At 43.1% G+C, this 26,201-nt stretch overlaps 1 protein-coding gene across 6 annotated transcripts; it reads right to left on the bottom strand.

Moving 5' to 3' along the window:
- Nucleotides 1-3,902: 3,902 nt before the first annotated feature.
- On the bottom strand, nucleotides 3,903-26,174 carry MGME1 (mitochondrial genome maintenance exonuclease 1). 6 transcript variants are annotated; one of them, XM_016937494.4, is made up of 6 exons: nucleotides 25,918-26,053; nucleotides 24,689-25,258; nucleotides 22,292-22,336; nucleotides 19,125-19,344; nucleotides 6,754-6,886; nucleotides 3,903-5,096 (listed from the first exon to the last, which is right to left on the bottom strand). In XM_016937494.4, the coding sequence occupies exons 2-6, from the start codon at nucleotides 25,197-25,199 to the stop codon at nucleotides 4,926-4,928; spliced, it is 1,080 nt and encodes a 359-aa protein (XP_016792983.3). In that variant the 5' UTR covers nucleotides 25,200-25,258; nucleotides 25,918-26,053; the 3' UTR covers nucleotides 3,903-4,925. The 6 variants fall into 6 exon arrangements, with proteins under 6 accessions (XP_016792983.3, XP_009435124.4, XP_016792984.3 ...); XM_009436849.5 differs by lacking the exon at nucleotides 25,918-26,053 and adding an exon at nucleotides 25,445-25,518; XM_016937495.4 differs by lacking the exon at nucleotides 22,292-22,336 and having other exon boundaries at nucleotides 25,918-26,174.
- Nucleotides 26,175-26,201: the final 27 nt, after the last annotated feature.

The raw sequence follows: 26,201 nt of genomic DNA, 5'->3' as shown, positions 1-26,201 counted from the left end.
GCTCGCTCTGTTGCCCAGGCTGGAGTGGAGTGGCATGGTCTTGGCTCACTGCAACCTCTGTCTCCTGGGTTCAAGCAATTCTCGTGCCTCAGCCTCCCAAATGGCTGGAATTACAGGTGCCCACCACCACGCCCGGCTAATTTTTGTATTTTTAGTAGAGACGGGGTTTCACCATGTTGGCCAGGCTGGTCTCGATCTCCTGACCTCAGAAGATCCACCCGTCTCAGCCTCCCAAAGTGCTGGGATTACAGGCATGAGACACCGCGCTGGCCTGGTCTATTTTTTGTTGTTGTTGTTGTTTGTTTTAGAGACAAGGTCTCACCCAGGCTGGAGTGTAGTGGTGTGATCATAGCTCTCTGCAGCCTTGGACACCTGGACTCAAGTGATCCTCTTGTCTCAGCCTCCCAAGTAGCTAGGACTATCAGCATGACCCCCATGCCCAACGACTTTTTTTTTTTTTTTTTCCCCAAGACGGAGTCTCACTCTGTGTCGCCCAGACTGGAGTGCAGTGGCGTGATCTTGGCTCACTGCAAGCTCCGCCTCCCGGGTTCATGCCATTCTCCTGCCTCAGCCTCCTGAGTAGCTGGGACTATAGGCACCCACCACCACGCCTGGCTAATTTTTTGTATTTTTAGTAGATTACACGACTTTATACTTTTTAGAGATAGGAGTCTTTCTATGTTGCCTAAGCTGGTCTCCAGCTCCTGGCCTCAAGTGATCTTCTAGCCTTGGCCTCCCAAAGCACTGGGTTCAAGGTGTGAACCCCTGCACCTGGCCTGTAACAATCTACATATTTTATATCTATTTCTTAAGTAAAATGGGAAAAACCCCTCAAATCTGAACCCAAAACATTATTTATTTATTTATTTGAGACAGGGTCTCAATCTGTTGCTGAGGCTGGAGTGCAGTGGTGCAATCTTGGCTCACTACAACCACCACCTCCCAGGCTCAAGCGATCCTCCCTCAGCCTCCCAAGTAGCTAGGACCACAGGTGCATGCCACCACACCTGGCTACTTTTTTGTATTTTTGGTAGAGACGGGGTTTTGCCATGTTGCCCAGGCTGGTCTCAAACTCCTGAACTCAAATGATCCGCCCGCCTCAGCCTCCCAAAGTGCTGAGATTACAGTCATGAGCCACTGTGCCTGGCCATCTTTTTATGATTGGATCTTCACAAATGCATTACTCAACCTGACAATTGTTATTGTCATGGCAACATACAAGCCTTTTGCTCATTCTGGGGTCTCTCCCCAGAGATTCTCTCTAGTTCCCTTCAATAGTATAAATAACTGAAGTGGATCAGTAGGTTAGACTTCCAGCAGAAGCACATATCTGCTTAACTTTTAGGCCTCTGCTGGCTGGAAGGGAGGCAGGAAGGAAAAGTCAGTTCTACTTTTTACTTAGCATTGAGTGATTTAACACATAGCTCCAAACGACTTATTGTTTCTTTAAACATGGAAGTTTCAACTATTCCCTATTTTGTTTCTTAATTTTTTTTACTCCAATGATTCCCTTCCTTCACTTTTTTGTTGAGGGGTGGGCAGGAACACAGGGTAGGTTATAATCAAATATTTAATTGCTCGGGTGGAAAGCCTCAGTGATTAAAACAAGTTACCCTTCTCCAATTCCTTTTAAAGCCAGTAGGCAAATTGGTTACCTAGAAACACACTGACTTATGACTAACCCCCTTCCTGTATTTACCAAGGTCAACACATATGAAACCGTAGGTCATACACTGACCAGTTTTCCTAGAATTATAATAGGTTATAGAGGCTGATGTTCTCAGATTATCAGGCTCCGAGGAAGAGGCCAGGTGTAAGGAGGAAAAAGGCCATACGTGTATGTGTATATATATATACTTTTTTTTTTTTTTTTGGAAAAAACAAAATTGGCTTTTGTGTCAGCATGGAACTTCTGTCAGTTGCTGACTGCATTGGTAAGAATGGGTAGAACTGTGGAGGAAAAGGAAATGCAGTTAGCTTTGAAGCCAACGGATTTTCTCAAAACTAAACACTGGAAGGCAACATTCTGTACTTCTGAGAAAGCCTCCTCAGAAAAGCAATATACACACACCTCCTTTAAAAAAAATGTAAATTATCACTGAGCATCTCTCCTTATTTTGAATGCTGTTTCATTTCACTGGAGTTTCATATGCAGTATATCACTTCGGCAAAGAGATGGCAACCAACAATTCCTAACATACGTGTTAATTCTTTTTTTTTTTTTTTTTTGAGACGGAGACTCGCTCTGCTGCCCAGGCTGGAGTGCAGTGGCGTGGCCTTAGCTCACTGCGACCTCTGCCTCCTGGGTTCAAACAGTTCTCCCGTCTTAGTTCCCCAAACAGATGGGACTACAGGTGTGCACCACCAGGCCCAGCTAGTTTAATTTTTAGTAGAGAAGCAGGGTTTCACCATGTTGGCCAGGCTGGTCCTGAACTCCTGACCTCAAGTGATTCACCCGCCTCGGCCTCCCAAAGTGCTGAGATTACAGGCGTAAGCCACTGCCTCATACATGTTAATTCTTGAAAAACTGCAACTCATTTAGAAACTCAAATTTGACTTTCTCCTCCTCTGCTTTCGTAGTAACAATAACTTTTTCCGTTGACATTAACATCTCAGGAGATGTGACCCCTGAGGAGTATCATCATTGTCAGGAGAAACTGGTGAGCCCTTGAGCTCAAGAAAACCTGCCCAGGGATTTACCTTCTCTGTTCTTATACCAACCACATCCTCCTGGTCACACTCTCCTGAGGGGCTCCCTCATAGAACTTTTCAGGCCACCATTATCTTGGGAGACTCCTAGTATAAAGTCACAGGTCTGAGACAAATTTCTATTTACATAACAGAACACCTGTATTAAAATGAAATTTTGCAGCTGGCCATAGTGACTCACGCCTGTAATCCCAGCACTTCGGGAGGCTGAGGCAGGCGGATCACCTGAGGTCAGGAGTTTGAGACTACCCTGGTCAACATGACGAAGCCCTGTCTCTACTAAAAATACAAAAATTAGCAGGGCACGGTGGTGCACGCCTGTAATCCCAGCTACTTGGGAAGCTGAGGCAGGAGAATTGCTTGAGCCCAGGAGGCGGAGGCGGCAGTGAGCCCACCGCACTCCAGCCTGGCTGACAGAGCCAGATGGTCTCAAAAAAAAAAAAAAAAAAAAAAAAAAAAAGAAAGAAAAAGAAATTTTGTTAGGTCTAGCCTCCTAAATTCTAGGTTGAGGCTTATTAGAGCAGAGTGGCAAACTCTGCTAGCACAACTTTTAATTGCCTCACTTCATTTTTGACTGGAATTTACAGGCTACAGAAATATGTATCTGCAGCTTGAGAAAAACCCACATGAATGCAGAAGTGTATAGAGATAATACAAAGGTCCCCCTTGATCCTCCCATCTCCTACCTGAATATTGCTTTCCTGGCTAGGTGACCGTGGCTGAGGGCTTAGTGAGGTGGCTTTTTTTTTTTTTTTTTTTTTTTTTTGAGACAGAGTCTCTCTCTGTCGCCCAGGCTGGAGTGCAGTGGCGTGATCTCGGCTCACTGCAAGCTCCGCCTTCCGGGTTCACGCCATTCTCCTGCCTCAGCCTCCGGAGTACCTGGGACTACAGGCGCCCGCCACGACGCCCAGCTAATTTTTTGTATTTTTAGTAGAGACGGGGTTTCACCGTGTTACCCAGGATGGTCTCGATCTCCTGACCTTGTGATCCGCCCGCCTCGGCCTCCCAAAGTGCTGGGATTTCAGGCGTGAGCCACTGTGCCCAGCCGAGGATGCTTTCTTTTATGCACTTACACAGAACTCTCACCAAAGCTATTGGGCTTGTGGTAAAATTCTGAATTATAAAAAAAGTGCAAACAATTTCCAGGTTTATAAAATTATCCTATAAACACACAAAGTAAACAAAACCAAAGCTTCATTACTCATATCTTGTATTTTATTTCTTATGAAAATGGCTACCCAAAGAAGTCATTGTAGCAGGCTACTATTTTAAGGCAGCAACTGTATAACTTAAATGCTAACAGACTCACTCCATAAGACAGAAAACCCTTCCCCAGGGCTGTAATGGGCATTTAAGTTTCCCAAACCCAGGGACAACTAATTTTTATTACCTATTGAATAGAAACAAATGGATTTTAATAGTTCCCCTCCCCTATAGCTGAAAAACTCCACAAACAATAATTGACTCTATCTACATGATCTGTTGACTCACACCAGAAATAGTTACTAAAACACTTAGAATTGTGACGTTCAAACTGGACTCTGGCTACTTCTGGGGGGTTATTTGGTGTTACGCAATGGCATATTGCCAGCGACATGGTGAATATACTGTCTTTATAGTCAGCAATGTTTAGTTGAGGCTAATCACGTATTTATTTTTTCAAAAGGTTAAATGTAAGCTTTTCCCAACTGAAATATATAGAAAACCCCAATGTATGAAACAAGTTTTAGGCATTGGTGTTGGCAGCGGTAGTGGGCTGATGTGTCCTCCCTGCACACAGCTGGGGGCATGTAGCCCCTTCCCCTCTGGGTGAACCCTGGGGAAATCTTGGCACCCTCAGCCTCACTGCCTTCCAATCTCAGCTCAAAGACTGGGCATCCTGCCTGGGACCACGCCCCACCCACCCGCAAAAAAAAACGTCCCTCAAGGGAGTACAAGAGTCACCAGCATGACTGCCCATCCTGCGTGTCCTCCTTTCAGGTAAATAAGAGGTAGCATAGCTGGGATTTCGCGTGCCGAAGTCTAGGTCTTTATATCTAGACTTTGGGGCTTTTCAGTCTTTTTGGTAACAACACATTTCAACAAATTAATACTTCTACTTGTGTTCGTGTAGCACTCAGATCCAGTGGCACCTCATTTTTACACTGGAGTAAACAGCAATATATGTTCCCAAACTGTGAGAAGGTGCTGAATGTTCCCAAATAGCAACTTGCTCCCTATTCTGAATATTCTGGTTTCTGAATATTCTGGTTCTTTTTCTTTTCCGTATATTCCTCTAGTCGAAGAAGCCACTTGGCCCAGTACTGGGAACAGAGCTCTGCATCCATGAAATGTGGGTGGGCAGGTGATCCATCTTTGTAGGCCACCACAATTAAGCCACATTGAACCTAGGAAGAAACACAGGGCAATTCTCGTTTCACTACATTAGGTCCAGAGTTTAGGTTCATTTCCTTCTTACTCCAGGGCAAACTCAGTATAAAACAATCTACAGGATATCTCCTAACTCAGTTTCTAAGGTGGGTTGATCAAAGACTGCACCAGGACACAAGAACACAAAGATGACAGATAAAACATTGAAGACTGGGCTGTGATCATTACAGAGCCATTAAAAAAAAAAAAAAAAGGCCCAAGAAGAGGGTGGAAAAGTGCTTTTTTTTTCTTTTTTGAGACAGGATCCCACTACCATCGTCCAGGCTGGAGTGCAGTGGCACAATCTTGGCTCACCGCACCCTCGAAGCTGAGGCGGGCACCACTTCCGGCTGATTTTTCTATTTTTAGTAGTGATGGAGTTTTGTCACGTTGCCCAGGCTGGTCTTGAACTCCTGGGCTCAAGCAATCTGCCCACCTCGGCCTCCTTCAAAGTGCTGGAATTACAGGCATGAGCCACCACCCCTGGCTAAAAAGCGCTATTTATTTATTTATTTATTTATTTATTTATTTATTTATTTGGAGAGACACAGTCTTGCTCTGTTGCCCAGGCTGGAGTGCAGTGGAACAACCTTGGCTCACCGCAACCTCCGCCTCCTGGGTTCAAGCGATTCTCCTGCCTCAGCCTCCCAAGTAGGTGGGACTAGAGGCACACACCACCACGCCCAGCTAATTTTTGTATTTTTAGTAGAGACAGGGTTTCGCCATGTCAGCCAAGCTGGTCTTGAACTCCTGACATCAGGTGATCTGCCCACCTCGGCCTCCCAAAGTGCTGGGATTATAGGCTTGGGCCACCACACCTGGCCTATTTATTTATTTTTGAGACAGGGTTTTGCTCTGTCGGCCAGGCTAGAGTGCAGTGGTACAATCTCGGCTCACTGGAACCTCCACTTCCTGGGCTCAAGCAATTCTCCCACCTCAGCCTCCCAAGTAGCTGGCACAAGTGTACGCCACCATGTCCAGCTAATTTTTGTATTTTTTTTGTAGATACGGGGTTTCACTATGTTGCCCAGGCTGGACTCAAACTCCTGAGCACAAGCAATCTGCCTGCCTCGGCCTCCTAAAGTGCGTGAGCCACTGTGCCCAGCCAAAAAGTGCTTTTTAAAGTGGGAAAGGAACAAGGAAGACATTAAGCAATGGGATAAAAATAGAGATTAAAAAAGGAGAAACCTCAAGGAGTTCTATTTTTTAACTTTTTTTTTTTTTTTTTTTTACAATTTTTCTCCTCCTACCCCCCGACTGAGTAGTTTTTTTTTTTTTTTTTTGAGACAGATTTGAGATGGAGTCTCTCTTTTGCCCAGGCTGGAGTGTAGTGGCGCAATCTTGGCTCACTACAACTTCCACCTCGCAGGTTCAAGCAATTCTCCTGCCTCAGCTACTAGAATAGCTGGGATTACAGGCATGAGCCACCATGCCCAGCTAGTTTTTGTATTCTTGGTAAAGACGGGGTTTCACCATATTGGCCAGGCTGGTCTCGAACTCCTGACCTCAAGTGATCCACCGGCCTTGGCCTCCCAAAGTGCTAGGATTACAGGCACGAGCCACTGCGCCCGGCCCGGAGTTATAGTTTTAAGTAAGCATTGAGCAAAGCTTTAAGTAGAGGCTCAGTGTCCTGACCTGAAAGCTGTAGTTGGTGTCATGGTTCATGGCACCCATGTATGCCACAACTTGCAGTGGGTTGTCAAATGTACTTTGAATAAAAGGCTTTGGTTTCTCTGATGTCTTCCAATCAATCACACACAGCTTGCCCCTAAAGAGAAACCACAGGAAGACTTTGTAGGTAATAGATCACACTGAAAATCTCTACTAGGTTAACAGTTCTCTTATGTATAGTTTGTTACTTGTCAGCCAATGACCATTGCTCTTATTCACCATTTTTTTCCTTTTTTAAAAAAGAGATGGGGTTTCATATGTTGCCCAGGCTAGACGCATACTCCTGGGCTCAAGTGATCCTCCCACCTCAGCCTCCCAAGTAGCTGGGACTATAAGTGCACCCCACCACTTTTTCTCTCTCTCTTTTTGCATCAAATAACCAGTGGATTCCTCCCCCCATCCCCTATCCTGGTCGGGTTTATACTTGCCAAATGCAAATATCAAAAGGATATAGAGAGTGGACCAGTAACTGGTGACTCTCAAAGGACTCTATCATTTCAATCTGTCTTTCATGACTTCAATTTCAAAATCAGCAGTTTATAGGGAGATTTTGTACAAAGCATGTGTATTGCTTACATGTCACTATAGCTCTAAACAGAGTTACACCTCATGCAAACTCAGTCTAGAGCAGCACTGGCTAAAAGAAATAAAATGTGAGCCATGTGTCATTTTAAATTTTCTAGTAGCCACATCGGAAAAGAAAAAAAAAATACAGCTGAAATTTTAACATTTTACTTAGCCCAACATATCCAAAATATCATTTCAACATGTAATCAACTAACAAATGATTAATGGGATATTTTACGTCTTTTTTTAATTATAGGGATATTTTACATTCTTTTTTGTACAAAGTCATTGAAATGTAGTTTGTATATTGTTATAGCACACCTTAGTTTGGCCTGACCACATTCAAATGCTCAATAGCTATAGGGGTTAGTGGCTACTCTACTGGACAGTTTTGGTTTAGAGATAATTTTATTGTCTTTATAATTGTTTTGTAATATTGCCAAGTTTGACAATCTGTGTAGTTGAGAAAAGGGCCCCAGTAACTCTAGGATGCCATTCCTGGTTCTTCTTTTTTTTTTTTTAGATGGAGTCTCACTCAGGCTGGAGTGCAGTGGTGTAATCTCGGCTTACCACAACCTCCGCCTCCTGGGTTCAAGCGATTCTTCTGCCTCAGCCCCCTGAGTAGCTGGCATTACATGTGTGCGCCACCTCGCCCAGCTAATTTTTGTATTTTTAGTAGAGATGGGGTTTCACCCTATTGGCCAGGCTGGTTTCAACTCCTGACCTCAAGTGATCCACCCGCCTTGGCCTCCCAAACTGCTGGGATTACAGGTGTGAGCCACCATGTTATATTTCTGCCACAGAACACGGTTTGCAGCAATGTACTGTAATTGTAGAACTTAATAAATGTAAAAAAAAAAAACCTTAATAGCATTCTGAAAACTATAAAATATTGATGAAAGAAACTGAAATGATACAAATAAATGGTAAGATATCCTCTGTTTATGGACTGGAAGAATATTGTTAAAATGTCCATACTATCCAAAGCAATCTATAGGTTCCACGCAATCTTTATCATAATTCCAATGGCAGGCCAGGTGTGATGGCTCACACCTGTAATCCCCAACACTTTGGGAGGCCAAGGCAGGTGGATTGCTTGAGCTCAGGAGCCCGAGACCAGCCTGGGCAACATGGTGAAACCCTGTCTCCATAAAAAATACCAAAAAATCAGCCAGGTGTTGTGGCTGGAGCCTGTTGTCCCAGCTACTCAGGAGGCTGAGCCCAGGAGGTGGAGTTTGCAGTGAGCCGAGATTGCACCACTGCACAACAGCGTGGGTAACAAAGCCAGACCCTGTCTCAGGAAAAAAAAAAAAAAAAAATTCTGCCGGGCATGGTGGCTTACACCTGTAATCCCAGCACTTTGGGAGGCCAAGGTGGGCAGATCACCTGAGGTCTGGAGCTCCAGACCAGCCTGGCCAACATGATGAAACCTCGTCTCTACTAAAAATACAAAAATTAGCCAGGCGTGGTGATGTGCGCCTGTAATCCCAGCTACTCGGGAGGCTGAGGCAGGAGAATTACTTGAACCTGGGAGGCAGAGGTTGCAGTGAGCTGAGACTGTGCCATTGCCCTGCAGCCTGGGCGACAAGGGTGAAACTCTGTCTCAAAAAGAAAAAAAAAATTCCAACATCATTTTTCACAGAAATAGAAAAAAAAAATCCTAAAATTAACACGGAACCACAAAAGACTCCGAATAGCCAAAGCAATCTTGAGTGAAAAGAACGAAGTCGGAGGCATCACACTGTCTGATTTCAAAGTACAGTCATGTGTAGCTTAATGACAGGGATATGTCCTGAGAAATGCATGGTTAGGCGATTTTGTCATTGTGCAAACATAGAGTATATTACACAAACCTAAGTAGGATAGCCTACTACACACCCAGACCTTTGCTCCTAAGCTACAAACCTGTACAGCATGTTACTGTACTGAACACTGCTGGCAACTATAACACAATGGTAAGCATTAGTGCATCTAAACACAGAAAAGGTACAGTAAAAATATGGTATAAAAGATAAAAAACGGTATACTTGTATAGGGCACCTACCATGAATGCAGCTTGCAGGACCAGAAGTTGCTCTGGGTGATTGAGTGAGTGAGCGGTGAGTGAATGTGAGGGCCTGGGACATTACTGTATACTACTATAGACTTTATAAACACTGTACACTTACGCTACATTAAATTTATAAAAAACGTTTTTCTTTCTTCAATAATACATTAACTTTAGCTTACTGTAACTTTTTTACTGTATAAACTTCTTTAATTATTTTGAGACGGTGTTTCACTCTTGTTGCCCAGGCTGGAGTGCAATGGCACAATTTTGGCTCACTGCAACCTCCACCTCCCAGGTTCAAGCGATTCTCCTGCCTCAGCCTCCCAAATAGCTGGGATTACAGGCATGCACCACCACGCTTGGCTAATTCTGTATTTTTAGCAGAGATGGGGTTTTGCCATTTTGGCCAGGCTGGTTTCAAACCCCTGACCTCAGGTGATCCACCCACCTTGGCCTCCCAAAGTGCTGGGATTACAGGCGTGAGCCACCATGCCCGGCCACTTCTTTAATTTATTGACTCTTGTAATAATACTTATCTTAAAACAAACACATCGTACAACTATACAGAAATATTTTCCTTTTTTTTTTTTTTTTTTGAGACAAAGTCTTGCTCTGTCACCCAGGCTGGAGTGCAGTGGTGCAACCTTGGCTCACTGCAACCCCCACCTCCCAGGTTCAAGCAATCTTCCTACCTCAGCCTCCAGACTAGCTGGGATTACAGGCATGTGCCACCACACCCGGGTAGTTTTTTGCATTTGTAGCAAAGACGGAGTTTCATCGTGTTGCCTAGGCTTGTCTCGAACTCCTGACCTCAAGTGGTCCACCTGTCTCGGTTTCCCAAAGTGCTGGGATTACAGGTGTGAGCCACCATGCCCCGGCCTCTTTTTTGATATCTTTATTCTACATGCTTTTTCTATTATTAAAATTATTTTTTACCCCTTAAACCTTTGTTAAAAACTAAGACACAAACATACACATTAGCCTAGGCCTACACAGGGTCAGAATCATAGTAAATACATAAGCCAGTAATAGTTGTTTATTACCATTATCAATTATATACTGTAGTGTACATAATGGTATGTGCTGTTTTTATATGACTGAATAGGAGGTTAGTTTATACCAGCATAACCACGAACACGAGTAGTATGTTGCACTATAACATAACATCACTAGATGATAGGAGTTTTTCAGCTCCATTATAATCTTATGGGACCACTGTTTACATGTAGTCTGTCGTTGACTGAGATATTGTTATGTGGAACATGGCTGTATAAAGTAAAGCTGTTATAATCAAACAGCATAATAGCATAAAAGCAGACACCTTAAACCAATGGAACAGGACAGATAGCCCAGAAACAAAACCATGAATTTACAGTCAATTGATTTTCAATAAAGGTACCAAGAACGAACAATGGGGAATGTTTTGTCAATTGTGTTAGGAAAACTGGGTATCGACTTGCATAAGAATGAAATTGTACCCTATCTCATACCACATACAAAAATCAACTTAAAATTTAAGACCTGAAACTGTAAAACTACTAGAAAAAAAACATGAGAAAAGCTCCCCGACACTGATCTGAGCCATGATTTCTCAGATAGAAGCCCAAAAGCACAGGTAACAAAAGCAAAAACAGACAAATACATCCAATTAAAAAGCTTCTGCATAACAAAGGAAACAACAGTGAAGTCACAATCCACAGGATGGGAGAAAATATTTGCAAACCACCTATCTGATAAGGGGATAATATCCAAAGTATATAAGGAACTCAAACAACTAAATAGTAACAAAACAAATAACTTGATTAAAAAATGGGCAAAGGAGCTCAATGAATATTTCTTAAAAGAAGACATGAATGACCAACAGACAGATGAAAAAATGCTCAACATCTCTAATCATTAGTGAAAGACAAATCAAAATCACACTGAGCTATTATTACCTCACGCCTGTTAGAATGGCTATTATCAAAAAGACAAAAGGTAAGTGTTGGTGAGGACTGCAGAAAAGAGAACCCTGATAAACTGTTGGTGGGCATGTAAATTAGTACAGCCATTTGAGAAAACATCATGGAGGTTCCTCAGAAAACTAAAACATCTAAAAACTGAAACCAGAACTACCATACGATCCAGCAATCCTACTTTTGGATATATAGCCAAACGAATTAAAATCAGTATGTTGAAGAGACACCTGCAATCCCAGGTTCACTGAAGCATTATTCACAAAGGCCAAGATGTGGAAACAACCTAAGTGTCCATCTATGGATAAATGGATAAAGAAAATGTGGATACACACACACACACACACACACACACACACACACACACACACACAATAGAACACTACATAGCCTTTAAAAAGAAGGAAATTCTGTCATTTGTGACATGGGTGAACATGGTGAACATTTTGCTGAGTGAAATAAGCCGGGCACAAAAAGACAAATACTGCATGATTTCATTTATATGTGGAATCTAAAAAAGTCGAACTCAGAAAGAGAGAGAGTAGAATGGTGATTACAAGAGGATAGGGATGGAGAGTGGGGAAGGGGAAAGAGGAGATGCTGATCCCAGGGTATGAGGTTTCAGTTAGGTCAGAAGAATAAATTTTAGTGCTCTGTTGCACAGCATGGTGACCATATTTAATAATGCATTGTATATTTAAAAGTTGCTAAAAGAGTAGATTTTAAGGATTCTCACCACCAAAAAATGATAAATAGGTGAAGTGATGGATATGATAATTAGCTTATTTAATCTTTCCATTAGGTATACATATATCAAAATATCATACTGTAGCCCATAAATATATACAATTATTGTCAGTCAAAAACATTTTTTAACATCATAGTAGCGTAAACCCAAATTAAAAGTACAGTAACAGTTCACAAATAGCTCTTAAATGAAAAGATGCTCAGTCTCACTTATGTGACATGCAAATTAAAAATACAATGTTATCAAAATTACTAACACTGTATTGTTAAATATATTCACTCATATTCTTGGTAATTTAAAATGCATACCCTTGACCCAGCAACCTTCCTAAAGTATAGGATAGCAATGGCTTGATATCCTGAGTACAAGTGAAGTGACAAGTGCCTGGGAGATTTAAGAAGCAGTCATGTCCAGGTCTACTTCAGACCAACTAAATGTATTGTAACTGCATATATCACATGTCTAAAACAAACAGGCCAGGCATGGTGGCTCATGCCTGTAATCCCAGCACTTTGGGAGGCTGAGGTGGGTGGATCACCTGAGGTCAGGAGTTCGAGACCAACCTGGCCAACATGGTGAAACCCTGTCTCTACTAAAAACAAAAAATTAGCTGAGCATGGTGGCACATGCCTGTAATCTCAGCCACTTGGGAGTACAAGACAGGAGAATCGCTTGAACCCAGGAGGTGGAAGTTGCAGTGCCGCACCATTTCACTCCAGCCTGGGCAACAAGGGTGAAACTCCGTCTCAAGAAAAAAATAAACAAATGAATCTGTGCATCTGCCTAGAACAGCTCTGTAATATACAAAGAGGCACATTTGCTGCAGCACTGTTTGTAATTGTGGAAAACTAGAAATAATCTGAATGTTCCCAATAGGGAAATGGGTAAGGCTCATTCATACAAAAGAATACAAAAAATGAGTTAAGAGAGAAGTAGGGCCAGGTGCAGTGGCTCAAGTCTGTAATCCCAGCACTTTGGGAGGCTAGATAGGTGGATCACCTTAGGTCAGGAGTTCGAAACAAGCCTGGCCAACATGGCAAAACCCTGTCTCTATTAAAAATACAAAAAAAATTAGCCAGGCACCTGTAATCCCAGCTACTCAGGAGGGCGAGGCAGAATTGCTGGAACCTGGGAGGCGGAGGTTATAGTGAGTCCAGATTGTGCCACTGCACTCCAGCCTGGGCAATAGAGCGAGACTCTGACACACACACACACACACACACACACACACACACACAAAGAGTAGTAGATTGGGCAAGGTGGCTCACGCCTGTAATCCCAGCACTTTGGGAGGCTGAGGTGAGGATCATACTTCCTTCCCAGTTCTAGATTAGTCTGGGCAACACAGCAAGAATTATTTCTATAAAAAAATAAAAAAAGAAGTAGATCAAAATAATCATGTAACATCTACTGCATATAGATGCATATAGTATGCATTAAGTACTGTTCAGGGAATATCTCATTTTATAACAACCCTACAAGGTAGGTACTACCATTTGTCTTATCTTAAAGATGAATAAATTGAGACAGAGAGCGACTAAGTAATTAATCTAAGGTTAAGATGAAAAGCCAAGCCAGAATCCAAACTCAAGCAGCCGGCTCCTGAGCCCAATATCTTACTAGCTTTGTGATGCTGTGTATCTAGAGATGTCTGTATATTATGACTCTCACAGTTCTGCATGAAATCATACATAAGTGCTGCCTACGCATGTGTATTATACATAGCATTATGTGTGTGCTAAGAGTATAGAGGGCACATATTCTTAGGTTCTCCTGATGCTGTGTCACAGATCATTGGTCATTAAAAAAAGAAAAGAACAAAAAAGAGCGTAGAAGGCAGACTAGAAGAAGGTAGTGCCAAACTTAAAACAGCGATCGCCTTTGGCCACGGGTGGTTCAACAGAATTTGGGGTTAATCTGTAATGTTATATTTCTTTAAAAAAAAGATCTCCATGTAATCACAGGGATAAGGAAAAAAAAAGTTTTAAGCAAATGCAACAGTGTTAAGTGTTAATTGTGGGTGGTGGAAAATTATTACATGAGAAAAGAATGTTACAGATCTATATAAACTAATAAAAAAAAATTTTTTTTTTTTGAGACGGAGTCTCGCTCTGTCGCCCATGCTAGAGTGCAGTGGCGTGATCTCGGCTCACACTGCCAGCTCCGCCTCCCGGGTTCACGCCATTCTCCTGCCTCAGCCTCCCAAGTAGCTGGGACTACAGGCGCCCGCCACCATGCCTGGCTAACTTTTTGTATTTTTAGTAGAGACGGGGTTTCACCATGTTAGCCAGGATGGTCTCAATCTTCTGACCTCGTGATCTGTCTGCCTCGGCCTCCCAAAGTGCTGGGATTACAGGTGTGAACCACTGCACCCAGCCTGATTTTTTTTTAATAATTTTTTTAAGTGGAAAAAAGCAGGATATACCATCTTGTGTTAAAAAATGAGTGTGGGGACAAATGATTGTACATATGGTCATACAATATCTCAGGAACACAGGAGCTTTTTAAACAGAGGTTCAATACAGAGTGGGTGTGGGGAGTTACTCTTAATAGCATATTACCCATTAAAAATTCAGTGGGGTCGGGCACAGTGGCTCACACCTGTAATCCGAGCACTTTGGGAGGCCAAAGCAGGCAGATCTCCTGAGGTCAGGAGCTCGAGACCAGCCTGGCCAACATGGTAAAACCCCGTCTCTTATGAAAAATACAAAAATGAGCTGGGTATGGTAGCAGGAGCCTGTAATCCCAGCTACTAGAGAGGCTGAGGCAGGAGAATCACTTGAACCCGGGAAGCAGAGGTTGTAGTGAGCCAAGATCTCACCATTGTACTCCAGCCTGGGCGACAACAGCAAAACTCCTTCTCAAAAACAAACAAAATCGGCCAGGCATAGTGGCTCACGTTTGTAATTCCAACACTTTGAGAGGCTGAGGTGGTGGATCACTTGAGCCCAGGAGTTCAAGACCAGCCTGAGCAAAATGGTGAGACCCCACATCTACAAAAAATAGAAAAATTAGTTGGGTGTGGTGGTACATTCCTGTAGTTCCAGCTATTTGGGAAGCTGAGGTGGAAGGACAGCCTGAGCCTGGGGAGTTAGAGACTGCAGTGAGCCCTGAATGCATCACTGCACTCCAGCATGGGTGACAGTGAAAGACTGCCTCAAAAAAATAAAATAAAATAAAATAAAAAATTCTTAGGCCCGGTGCGGTGGCTCACACCTGTAATCCCAGCACTTTGGGAGGCCGAGGCGGGCAGATCACGAGGTCAGGAGATCGAGACCATTGTGGCTAACACGGTGAAACCCTGTCTCTACTAAAAATACAAAAAAAAAAAAAATTAGCCGGGCGTGGTGGCATGCGCCTGTAGTCCCAGCTGCTGGGGAGGCTGAGGTAGGAGAATGGCGTGAACCCGAGGCGGAGCGTGCAGTGAGCCGAGATCGCGCCACTGCACTCCAGCCTGGGCGACAGAGCAAGACTCCATCTCAAAAAAAAAAAAATTAAATTAAATTAAAAAAATAATAAAAATAAAAAATTCTTAGCTGGGCGCGGTGCCTCACACCTGTAAATCCTAGCACTTTGGGAGACAGAGACAGGCAGCTTGCTTGAGTTCAGGAATTCTAGATCAGCCTGAGCAACATGGCAAAACCCCATCTCTACAAAACATACAAAAAAATTAGCTGGGCGTGGTTGTTCGCATCTGTGGTCCCAACTACTCAGGAGGCTGAGGTGGGAGAATTGCTTGGGCCTGCGAGGTGGACGTTGCAGTGAGCCGAGATCATGCCACTGCACTCCAGCTTGGGCAACTGAACAAAACTGTGTCTTAAAAAAAAAAAATTCTAGGCTGGGTGCAGTGGCTCACACTTGTAATCCCAGCACTTTGGGAGGCCGAGGCGGGCAGATCACTCAAGGACCGGAGCTCGAGACCAGCCTGGGCAACATGTCCAAACCCCATCTCTACTAAAAACACAAAAAATTAGCCAGGCGTGGTGGCGGGTGCCTGTAGTCCTAGCCACTTGGGGAGGCTGACACAGGAGAATTGCTTGAACCCAGGAGGCAGAGGTTGCAATGAACTGAGATTGGGCCACCACACTCCAGTCTGGGTGACAGAGCAAGACTCTGTCTCAAAAACAAAAACAAAAACAACAAAAAAATCGTAGTTTCAAAAATGTTCATATTACCAAGGTTGATGCTGACTTAAAAAGCAAAGAACAAACAACAATGCTATGGACATATTTTATTATCTCTATGACAAGCATTGGGTGTCAGGAACTTCTTGTAGGCCTTGGGTGGAAGTGACTGCATGGCTTCCTTGGTTTATCTAAAGGGCAACCAAAGTCTATTAAATCTCTTGGTATACAGGGCTCTTCTCAGATATGACGCAGTTGTGCTATAAAACCATTAGGTGGTCTAGGCCAGGCGCAGTGGCTCACGTCTGTAATCTCAGCACTTTGGGAGGCTGAGGTGGGTGGATCACCTGAGGTCAGGAGTTCGAGACCAGCCTGGCCAACATGGCGAAACCCCATCTCTACTAATAACACAAAAATTAGCCAGGTGTGGTGGCGTGCACCTCTAATCCCAGCTACTCGGGAGGCTGAGGCAGGAGAATTGCTTGTACCCAGGAGGCGGAGATTACAGTGAGCCAAGATCACGCCATTGCACTCCAACCTGGGCAACAAGAGTGAAACTCCGTCTCAAAAATAAATAAATAAAAAATAAAACCATTAGGTGGTCTAAACAGTTTTCAGACTATCAAGGGTGTCCACTCTTTCGGCTTCCTGGCCCACATTGGAAGAATTGTCTTGGGCCACACAATAGCTGATGAACTAAAAATAAATAAATAAATAACCAAAAAAAAAATCTCATAATGTTTTAAGAAAGTTTACGAATTTGTGTTGGGCTGTGGAATAGACAAGCTTTTAAACTTAAATTTTAACTAGAGCTTCAAGGTTTACATGAACGGATTTTTCTATCTTGTTCATAGTGATCGCTTGCCTTATTTGGATTAGGGGTACCTGCGGGTTGTAGCCACCTTTGTATCAGAGGCGTTCGAACGAGAGCAACTCCATCTTGAGTGAGGGCTAGGAAAATGAGGCTGGGCCTTGCTGGGCTGCATTCCCAGAAAGTCAGGCATTCCTAGCCTCTAGATGCTTAAGGTTCAGGGAACAAATTAATAATGTTTACTAAACAGACCCAGACTTGGGAGTATCCAGATACCCTGATATCTGGAGAACGAAGGCATTCCTAATTTTGCTTTAAAGATAATATCGATTCTTGCAAAATATAGTAATTAAGAAAATTAATCTTTTATCACAAACCCTTGCAGTAGAGCACATCTCCCCAAGATCTTTTTTTATCTTATATATATGAGCACTGTACTTAGGGTGTAAGTGTTCCTCCTCTTACTTTCAGGAACGCCCTGCTCTGTCTATGGAGTAGCTATACTTCCACTACTTTACTTTATTAATAAATCTGCTTTTACTTTGCACTGCAGACTCATCCTGAATGCTTTTTCTTTTCTTTCTTTTATTTTTTTTTTGAGACAGAGTCTTACCTGTTGCTCAGGCTGGAGTGCAGTGGCACCATCTCGGTTCACTGCAACTTCTGCCTCCCGGGTTAAAGTGATTCTCCTGCCTCAGACTCCCGAGTAGCTGGGACTATAGGCGCACACCACTGCGCCTGGCTAATTTTTGTATTTTTAGTAGAGACGGAGTTTTGCCATGTTGGCTAGGCTAGTCTTGAACTCCTGACCTCAGGTGATCTGCCCACCTCGGCCTCCCAAAGTACTGGGATTACAGGCGTGAGCCACTGTGCCTGCCTTCACCCTAAATTCTTTCTTGCCCGAGATCGAAGAACCCTCTCGGGGTCTGGATCAGGACCCCTTTCCTGTAACACTTGGACTCTGAAGTACCTAAGTAAAACAGTAAGACAGCTACGATATAAAAACCATGGGGACCGGGCGTGGTGGCTCATGCCTACAATCCTAGCACTTTGGGAGGCTGAGGCAGGCGGATCACCTGAGGTCAGAAGTTCGAGACCAGCCTGACCAACATGGAGAAACCCCATCTCTACCAAAAATACAAAATTAGCCACACATGGTGGCGCATGCCTGTAATCCCAGCTACTTGGGAGGCTGAGGCAAGATAATAGCTTGAACCTAGGAGATGGAGGTTGCAGTGAGCTGAAATTGCACCACTGCACTCCAGCCTGGGCAACAAGAGCAAAACTCCGTCTCAAAAAACAAAACAAAACAAAACAAAACAAAACAAAACAACACAACCACGGAAGCTTTAGTAAGTTCAGATCTCTGATCCATGTCAAGCACTGCCTGGAAGCCAGGAAGAGAGTTGATTTTCAGAACCAACAGATCATGGTGCTATCTTTAGAAAAACAGGAAAGAAAATGCAGGAATGAAATTGGATCTTATGGCAGGTACCTTGCTTTGGGGGAGGGGAAGGACAGGCTGGCAAACAGGCCATGTTAGGGACATTGAAAAATCTCGGCCAGGTGCAGTGGCTCACGCCTGTAATCCCAGCACTTTGGGAAACCAAGGTGGATGGATTACTTGAAGTTGGGAGTTTGAGACCAGCCTGGCCAACATGGTGAAACCCTGTCTCTACTAAAAATACAAAAATTAGCCAGGTGTGGTGGTGCATGCCTGTAGTCCCAGCTACTCAGGAGGCTGAGGCAGGAGAACCGCTTGAACCTGGGAGACGGAGGTTGCAGTGAGCCAAGATTGCACCACTGCACTCCAGCTTGGGTGACACTCCGTCTCAAAACAAAACAAACAAACAAAGAGTATACCTTTCTCCAGCAAACAATTTGATTTTGGAGTACTGGATGACAAAGGTTACGTGGCTCTTCTCCTTGTACCTGTTCTCAACCCCGCCCCACCCAATTCTTTTACTTAGCACAAAGGTTTAGACATTAAACAGACAGAGGCTACAGTACCTACAGGCACACCTTTGACAGGCACCATCTGTCCTACCCTGTATTAATTCACCTCCAATCTCATACTTACTGATACTCAGCCACACAGTCCAGCAGACCTATATAGTTTAAGGTTTCATGTTGAACAGCACTTTCAAGAGCTCGCACTCCACTGACATCTTTCAGAATATGCTGGACACTTTCGATGTAACCAGACTTGAGGAGATTTTCATCTCTCTCTTTTAAGGTTTCCTGGGGTGAAAGTATGCTTTCCAAGGCTTCATGGAACCGTTTCCCTTGTAAAAAGATGTCTGAAAAGAAAATCAGGGAAAAGGGGAGGGGGGAAACACAAACAAAGCTAACACTAAAAAACAAATACTCTAAAATGCTCTGAAACAATACAATTAAAAATGACATTTTTTTTTCTTTTTTTTTTTTTAGATGGAGTCTCCCTCTGTCGCCCAGGCTGGAGTGTAGTGGGCGATATTGGCTCACTACAACCTCTGGCTCCTGGGGTCAAGCGATTCTCCTGCCTCAGCCTCCCGAGTAGCTGGGATTACAGGCACCCGCCACCGTGCCTGGCTAATTTTTCTATTTTTAGTAGAGATAGGGTTTCACCATATTGGTGAGGCTGGTCTCGAACTCCTGACCTCGTGATCTGCCAGCCTTGGCCTCCCAAAGTGCTGGGACTACAGGCACGAGCCACCGTGCCCGGCCAAAAATTACATTAGTTATTTTTAAGTGACAACCCCTAAGACCAAATTTCAGCCTCTTGTGAAACCTAAGAATATACTTTGAAACCAATGGGATTATTAATAGGACGTTAGGCAATAAAATGAATTAAAATTAAGTACTTCTAGGAGAATTGGGCCAAAGTCAAAACTGAAGATCTGGCGGCTACAAGACCACACCCAGTTTATGGTACTATGTGTTTAAGTATCCAATGTAATAAGTTAACTGGCTGTGATAAAATAAAAAAAAATTAGAAATCTAGGGAACTGTGCTTCTGTTTGTAGTTCTTTTTAGACCAAAACTTAATTATGAACATAGGTGGGGGAATCCTTTTACTAACAGGATTAGTGACAAGCAAGGAATGGAAAATAAGGCATGCACAAATGAAAAGTTATGAATTCGATATTATGGAATCTGGAGGGGGAGGAAGAGGAAAATATGTGACATTCTTCTCCTGTATTTTTTTTTTTTTAGTGCTGGAACAGCCTGAAAAATTCAGCTGTGTCTCAATTTTTTTCCCTCATATATTTTTCTATTCTAATATTTAATATTTAACATGTAATATTTTTCTAATTAGCTTTAGATTATTAGAATTCTGATTTATGGCTTGTAGGAGGATACATCTTCTTTCTTCCTAACATTTTATAACATGTGAATACTAGAGAAATTTCATTAGGACACATTAGGACACATTATTTTTCCTGTATGTTCATTTTCTGAGGTCAAAGCCTTACTTTTCGTCCCCAGGTTTCTCTGAAAGAACTGTAGTGTCTGGATTTGTTGGCGTATCCCAGGATCTAACTTGATTTTTGAACTCTCTCCTCATTTTCAGTGCTCGTTGGCCTCCAAGTGCTTGCATAGTAAGCCCCTTCCTCATACACATTTTAAAAAAGGGAACATGGCTGGGCATGGTGGCTTATGCCTATAATCCCAGCACTTTGGGCAGCCAAGGCAGGCGTATTACCTGAGGTCGGGAGTTCAAGACCAGCCTGGCCAACATGGTGAAACCCAGTCTCTACTCAAAATACAAAAATTAGCCAGGTGTGGTGGCGCATGCCTGTAATTCCAGCTACTCTGGAGGCTGAGGCAGGAGAATTGCTTGAACCCAGGAGGCAGAGGTTGCAGTGAGCCAAGATCGTGCCACTGCACTCCAGCCTGGGTGACAGAGCAAGACTATCTCAAAAAAAAAAAAAAAAAAAAAAAAACACACAAAGAGACTCAACAAACACAAGAAATATATTCACTTGTTTCTTAGTAAGAGGAGAGAAAGAGGGGGGACTGTTAGGCTAAGCAATGGCCTTGGAGCTTTCAAAACATTATTTAATTTTCAAACCCAACAACCCAGCAAAATAAGGATTGTAAGTTACCCCCATTTTAATGAATGAGGCCCTACCCCACCAGGCAGTGCTGTTAATTTGCCCCAAAGCAAAAAACTGGACAGGCAGCCTGGCACCAGAATCTGTTTCCAATCTACCACACAGTAGAGCAAAGGAAGCAATCTTGGAAATCACCAATTAGATACTCAGAGAAACAGAGCAGGAAATACATGTGCTTGGAACATGCTTGCAGAGAGACCCACAGAAAAGGCGGAAAACAACTTTACATTTGTCAAGTTTTTTTTTTTTTTTTTTTTGAGACAGGGTCTTCTTACTTGTCACCCAGGATGGAGTGTACTGGCTCGATCATTGCTCACTGTAACCTTGAACACCTGGCCTTAAGCAATCCTCCTGTCTCAGCTTCCTCTACAGGCATGTGCCACCACGCCTGGCTAATTCAAAAAAATTTTTTTTTTTGTAGAGATGCAATCTCTCTATGTTGCCTAGGCTGGTCTTAAACACCTGGCCTCAAGCAATCGTCCCACCTTGGTCTCCCAGAGTGCTGGGATTACAGGCATGAGCCACCGCACTCGGCCTTCAACTATTTTTTACAAAGATGGAAATGTCAATTCTTTTTTTTTCCAGGCTGGAGTGCAGTGGTGTGATCTCGGCTCACTGCAATCTCCACCTCCCAGGTTCAAGCGATTCTCCTGCCTCAGCCTCCATAGTAGCTGGGATTACAAGTGATCGCTGTGCCCGGCTAATTTTTTTGTATTTTTAGTAGAGATGGGGTTTTGCCATTTTGGCCAGGCTGGTTTTGAACTCCTGACCTCAAGTGATCCGCCTGCTTCGGCCTCCCAAAGTGCTAGGATTACAGGCATGAGCCACTATGCCCGGCTGGAAATGTCAATTCTATCATTAGCAAAAAATGGAATCCCTTCTGAAAAATTATTTGGAGAGTTAAATGAAATTCAACTTAGGAACTAAGTTATTCTACTCCAAATTTACTTGGCTCAATTGGAATTATTAACACGTGAAAGACCTACAAGAAATTTATGACTGATGGAATTAAAGCCTAGGAAAAAGAAGTTTATAGCATTCATCTACACACTAGGTTAATGAAGCAGAAGACAAACATGTTAAAAACAGGAAGAAAAAAACTTAGCAAATGCCATGCCAATAGACCATACATTTCTTGCTGCAAACTTACCCCTGGCTAGGTTCTTCACATACACATGATCACAAACATGAAAACCTAGATTACAGGATCCTTTAGACACTAAGGCTCAGAACATTCAACATGATTCAATTTATAAAAATAAAAAATGATCCAAGAATATTCACTGCATGTAGCATCAAGTCTGCTTATTCACTCAAAGTAATGAAAGTGAAATGTTTTCAAGTCCTCGTATATGAAGTGCACTAAAAAAAACCTTCATGCATCTCCAGTATTCTCATGATGGAACTGGCAGGATGGCTAATACTTCAGGATTAAATCAGCATAGCAAAAAAAAAAAAAAAAAAAAAAAAAAAAAATTAAAACCTAAACCCCAGCCCTTTGTGTGTATTTATACACAAAATATAAATCAGAATAAGTCAGACTTTCTCATTCCCACCAGTCTTCAAAAGGTGAACTGATGCTTGGGAAACTGCTCAAGTATTTGGAAGAATGCCAGACACATTTCTATGCTCTCTCACCTTTGAGAAGACTGGGTAGAAATTATTGATCCAATATTTTTCATTAAAAAAATCTTTTTAATTTTTAAAATGTAATTCTTCTTGGGTGCCACCTTCTTGGGTTTGGGATCCAGTATCCTCCAGACCCGTTAATCAATTTAGTGAGCCCTTTTTCTTTTATTCACCATGACACGAATTGTCCCTTTATTTATTTCAGAACCCACTGCTTACTAATACTTATTTTCTAAAAAGAGTGATTCTGCCTGGGCACAGTGGGTCGCACCTGTAATCTCAGTATTTTGGGAGGCCGAGGTGGGAGCACCACTTGAAGACAGGAGTTGGAGACTAGCCTGGGCAACATAGGGAGACCCTTGTCGCTACAAAAAATAAAAAAATTAGCCAGGCATGGTGGTGCACGCCTGTGGTCCCAGCTACTCAGCAGGCTGAGATGGGAGAATCACTTGGGTCCCGGCGGTCAAGTCTGGGCGGGGTGCTGGGGTAAGCGATTCTGCTCATTTCTTAAGGTTGCTACTGAGTTAACTGAGAAACACAGCTGAGTGCTAATCTAGATCAACAAAGCTGACTCTATGAAAAAAAAAACAACCAGTCTTCTCTCTGCCTGGGCTATTGGGGCTCATTCACATTCCAAACAGAAATTCCTCTCTGGTGCACTTCCTTACTTTGTGCCAAGAGCTACAGGCCCTGGGGTCCCATGTGTTCCAGCAGGTTTCTGCCTTTTAATAATACATTTCTTATTAGTAATTTCAGCTGTACATTCCTGGTTTAAGGAAAATAACTTCTCATGAGAAAACTATCAATTCTAAATTTTAGTGGTACAAATACAAAACTGTAAGATGCCATTAGAAGATTTTTATGTTGCTTGCTTGGAAAGCAGACAATAGTTTGGTGGTTGCTACTAATTAACTATCTTAGGAAGGCAGTTAGCTCTTGCATATATAATCCTTGCCCCACACAGCTGAGGAATATTATAAGGAGCAAAGGCCTTGACCATTTGGTACATATCCAGTACCACCTATATATATTTAGTATTTTTCTTTAGAACATGTAACATGTTTAATGTGTTACACGCATAGTTTTAGGAGTCTGGATTAGGGAAAAGACGACGTAAATAGAAGCCCAGGCTACGGCAAGGGTCAGTACACTATTCTTAAAACAAAAATGAAAGAGTTTGTGTACTACTAAGAGTACATGTACTGCACTTTGGGAAGCTTGGGTAAAGGAATGATTGATGTGAAACTTTCCTTTAACAAAAGACCCCTATATAATTTATGGGACTAGCTAATTCACCAGTGCCAATGGTCTTTGTTTTTGAATGGAATATTAAATTCAAGGAAGCTATTCTCCTCACTTGTCCAAGTTAGTAAATTAGAAGTTGAAGGTTAAAGCGTATTTATCCTCAGATCCTTATGAAGAACCTCTGATTATCTGTTTACCAAGGTCTAAATATAGGTCATGTGTTCTGGTCTGCTTCAGGGTCTTTAAATTTACGAGTCAGTTTACACTAATAAGTAGGGCAGTGGGTATTTACTGGATTCTAAACAGAATTATCTAGCAAACAACTAGAATTCTGTTACCAGGTGACTTTTTTCAATAATCAAGGAAAACAAGCAATTCTAATATTGTTGGTAGCTTATGAAACAAGTGAATTTTATGTATTATTTAGTCAAATTATTTCATCTATTTTAGTTTCATCTGTAAAATGTGGATAACAGTATCTATACTCCACAGGACTACCATGAGGATCAAGTGAGTTAATACACATAAAGTGCTATTTAATGTTAATTACTATCTCAAGGGAGTTCCTTGCTAGTAAGTTAAAAAAACAAAACCAAACCTCATTCTTTTGACACCGTTGCTCTCTATTATAGAAAACATAGCAAACATATAGAATCAGAATTGGGATAATTACTTGAAGTGTATTCTTTAAAGCCATCTTCTCCCAGTTCCAGAATCATCCGCTGTTTCCACCTCTCCAACAAGAAAACCTGTTGTTTTGTCATGGTCTGCTGAAGGACTCGGGTCACACTTGGTATCACATTCCTTTGCAAGGGGATTTTCAAAGGAACTGAAGGATCACTTGCATTTGGTTTATCACTTCTCTCTGGATTGAAGATAGGAAACCAGTTTTGTGGCACTCGTCTGTCCTCACCTTGGTTTGGCAGCTTATGCTTGCTCACGGGTCCACAGAGCAAAGCATCTTCCTCCACCGATCCCGGGGTCTGGGCGACGCCTCTGGATGACAAGACAGACTGAACTAAATTAGAGTATTTTTCTTGGTCCACTTCTTCATATGGGTTCACTTTTTTCTTCCGGCCACATGAGTAAGAGGAAGTAGAGAAAGCCACAAGGGCAGCTGATTCCACAGAAAACTTTGAACTCCTGAGCTGCCTGCAAATGGTCTGAAATAACTTCATCTTCATTCAGATTTGTTTTCACTTTAGTCTATTTGCAAAGGTCGAAGGCCTTTATGTTTGTATTCCTATTGGAGAGAAAACAACCATCAAAGCGAAAGCTGCATCAGAATGATATTGCACATCAAAATTGTGAACTTTTTCGACATGTTTGGACGGAACCCTTTCTTAAGAAAGTCGACAGAGCGAGACCCTGCCTCCAAAAAAAATTTACACATAAATCAAGACTCAATACCCGAAGGACCGACACATACTAAATGCGAATTAGTAGACAGCTTGAGGCAAGACGTCCCAGTCTCTAATCTGCAGGAATGTGACGCCCAGGAAGGGAGGCGTGTGCGAGACACGGAAAAACACAAAGATGGAGCCCGTCCCATGGCGGCCACACAGTCCTAGGTGACAGACGACGACTAATTCCTAGACACCAGGCTCTCTGCTAAGTATTCTGTGTGGATACTTCTCATTTGGTCCTCACACCCTCTACCGTGGGTCTAGAATGAACCCGTTGCACAGACGTGGAAATCGGGTTGGAGGGTCCCGTCGCTCGCCGGTCAGAGCTGGTGGCGGCGCTGAGGTCCCATTACTGTGACCGCAAAAAGTCGCCTCCCGCTCCGCCGTGGGTGCGGACCCCTGGCGGGGCCAGGACGGCGGTGGCCCCTGTGGCAGGAGTCTGGATTAGAGAAAAGACGACTTAAATAAAAGCCCAGCCTACGGCAAGTGTCGGTACCTTGGAAGCCACCACACTTCGCTTAACTCTCAAGGCGCGAACAACCTCTCGCGACCCGTACTTTCATCCGTCCCGCGCTTGGGTTTCGAATTAGGCACAGCCTAAGGCAAAGCAGGTCCAGAATGCCCCGCGGCGCTCACGCCCCACCCGAGGCTTTGGTCGGCCTCCGCCAACGCGCCACCAGTTAGAGGCAGGGAGTACCTCTCCGAGCGGAAGGGCCGGCGTCTGCGAAGCGCGGGAGCCTCCAAATCGCGCCCTTCTGCTCTCGCGAGATCTGGTGACGT

This window comes from Pan troglodytes, chromosome 21, assembly GCF_028858775.2.
Source record: "Pan troglodytes isolate AG18354 chromosome 21, NHGRI_mPanTro3-v2.0_pri, whole genome shotgun sequence".
In the NCBI taxonomy this organism is placed as follows: Eukaryota; Metazoa; Chordata; class Mammalia; order Primates; family Hominidae; genus Pan; species Pan troglodytes.
The sequence above is the reverse complement of the archived record's forward strand: the minus strand, read 5'-3'. Positions and strand labels throughout refer to the sequence as shown.

Coding starts and splice junctions, on each gene's coding strand:
- MGME1 (XM_016937494.4), bottom strand. CDS start 25,199: ATGAAGATGAAGTTATTTCAGACCATTTGCAGGCAGCTCAGGAGTTCA. Junction 6,887..19,124: donor GACTGTGTGGCTGAGTATCA/GTAAGTATGAGA, acceptor GTTTCTCTTTAG/GGGCAAGCTGTGTGTGATTG. Junction 5,097..6,753: donor ACACCAACTACAGCTTTCAG/GTCAGGACACTG, acceptor GTTTCTTCCTAG/GTTCAATGTGGCTTAATTGT.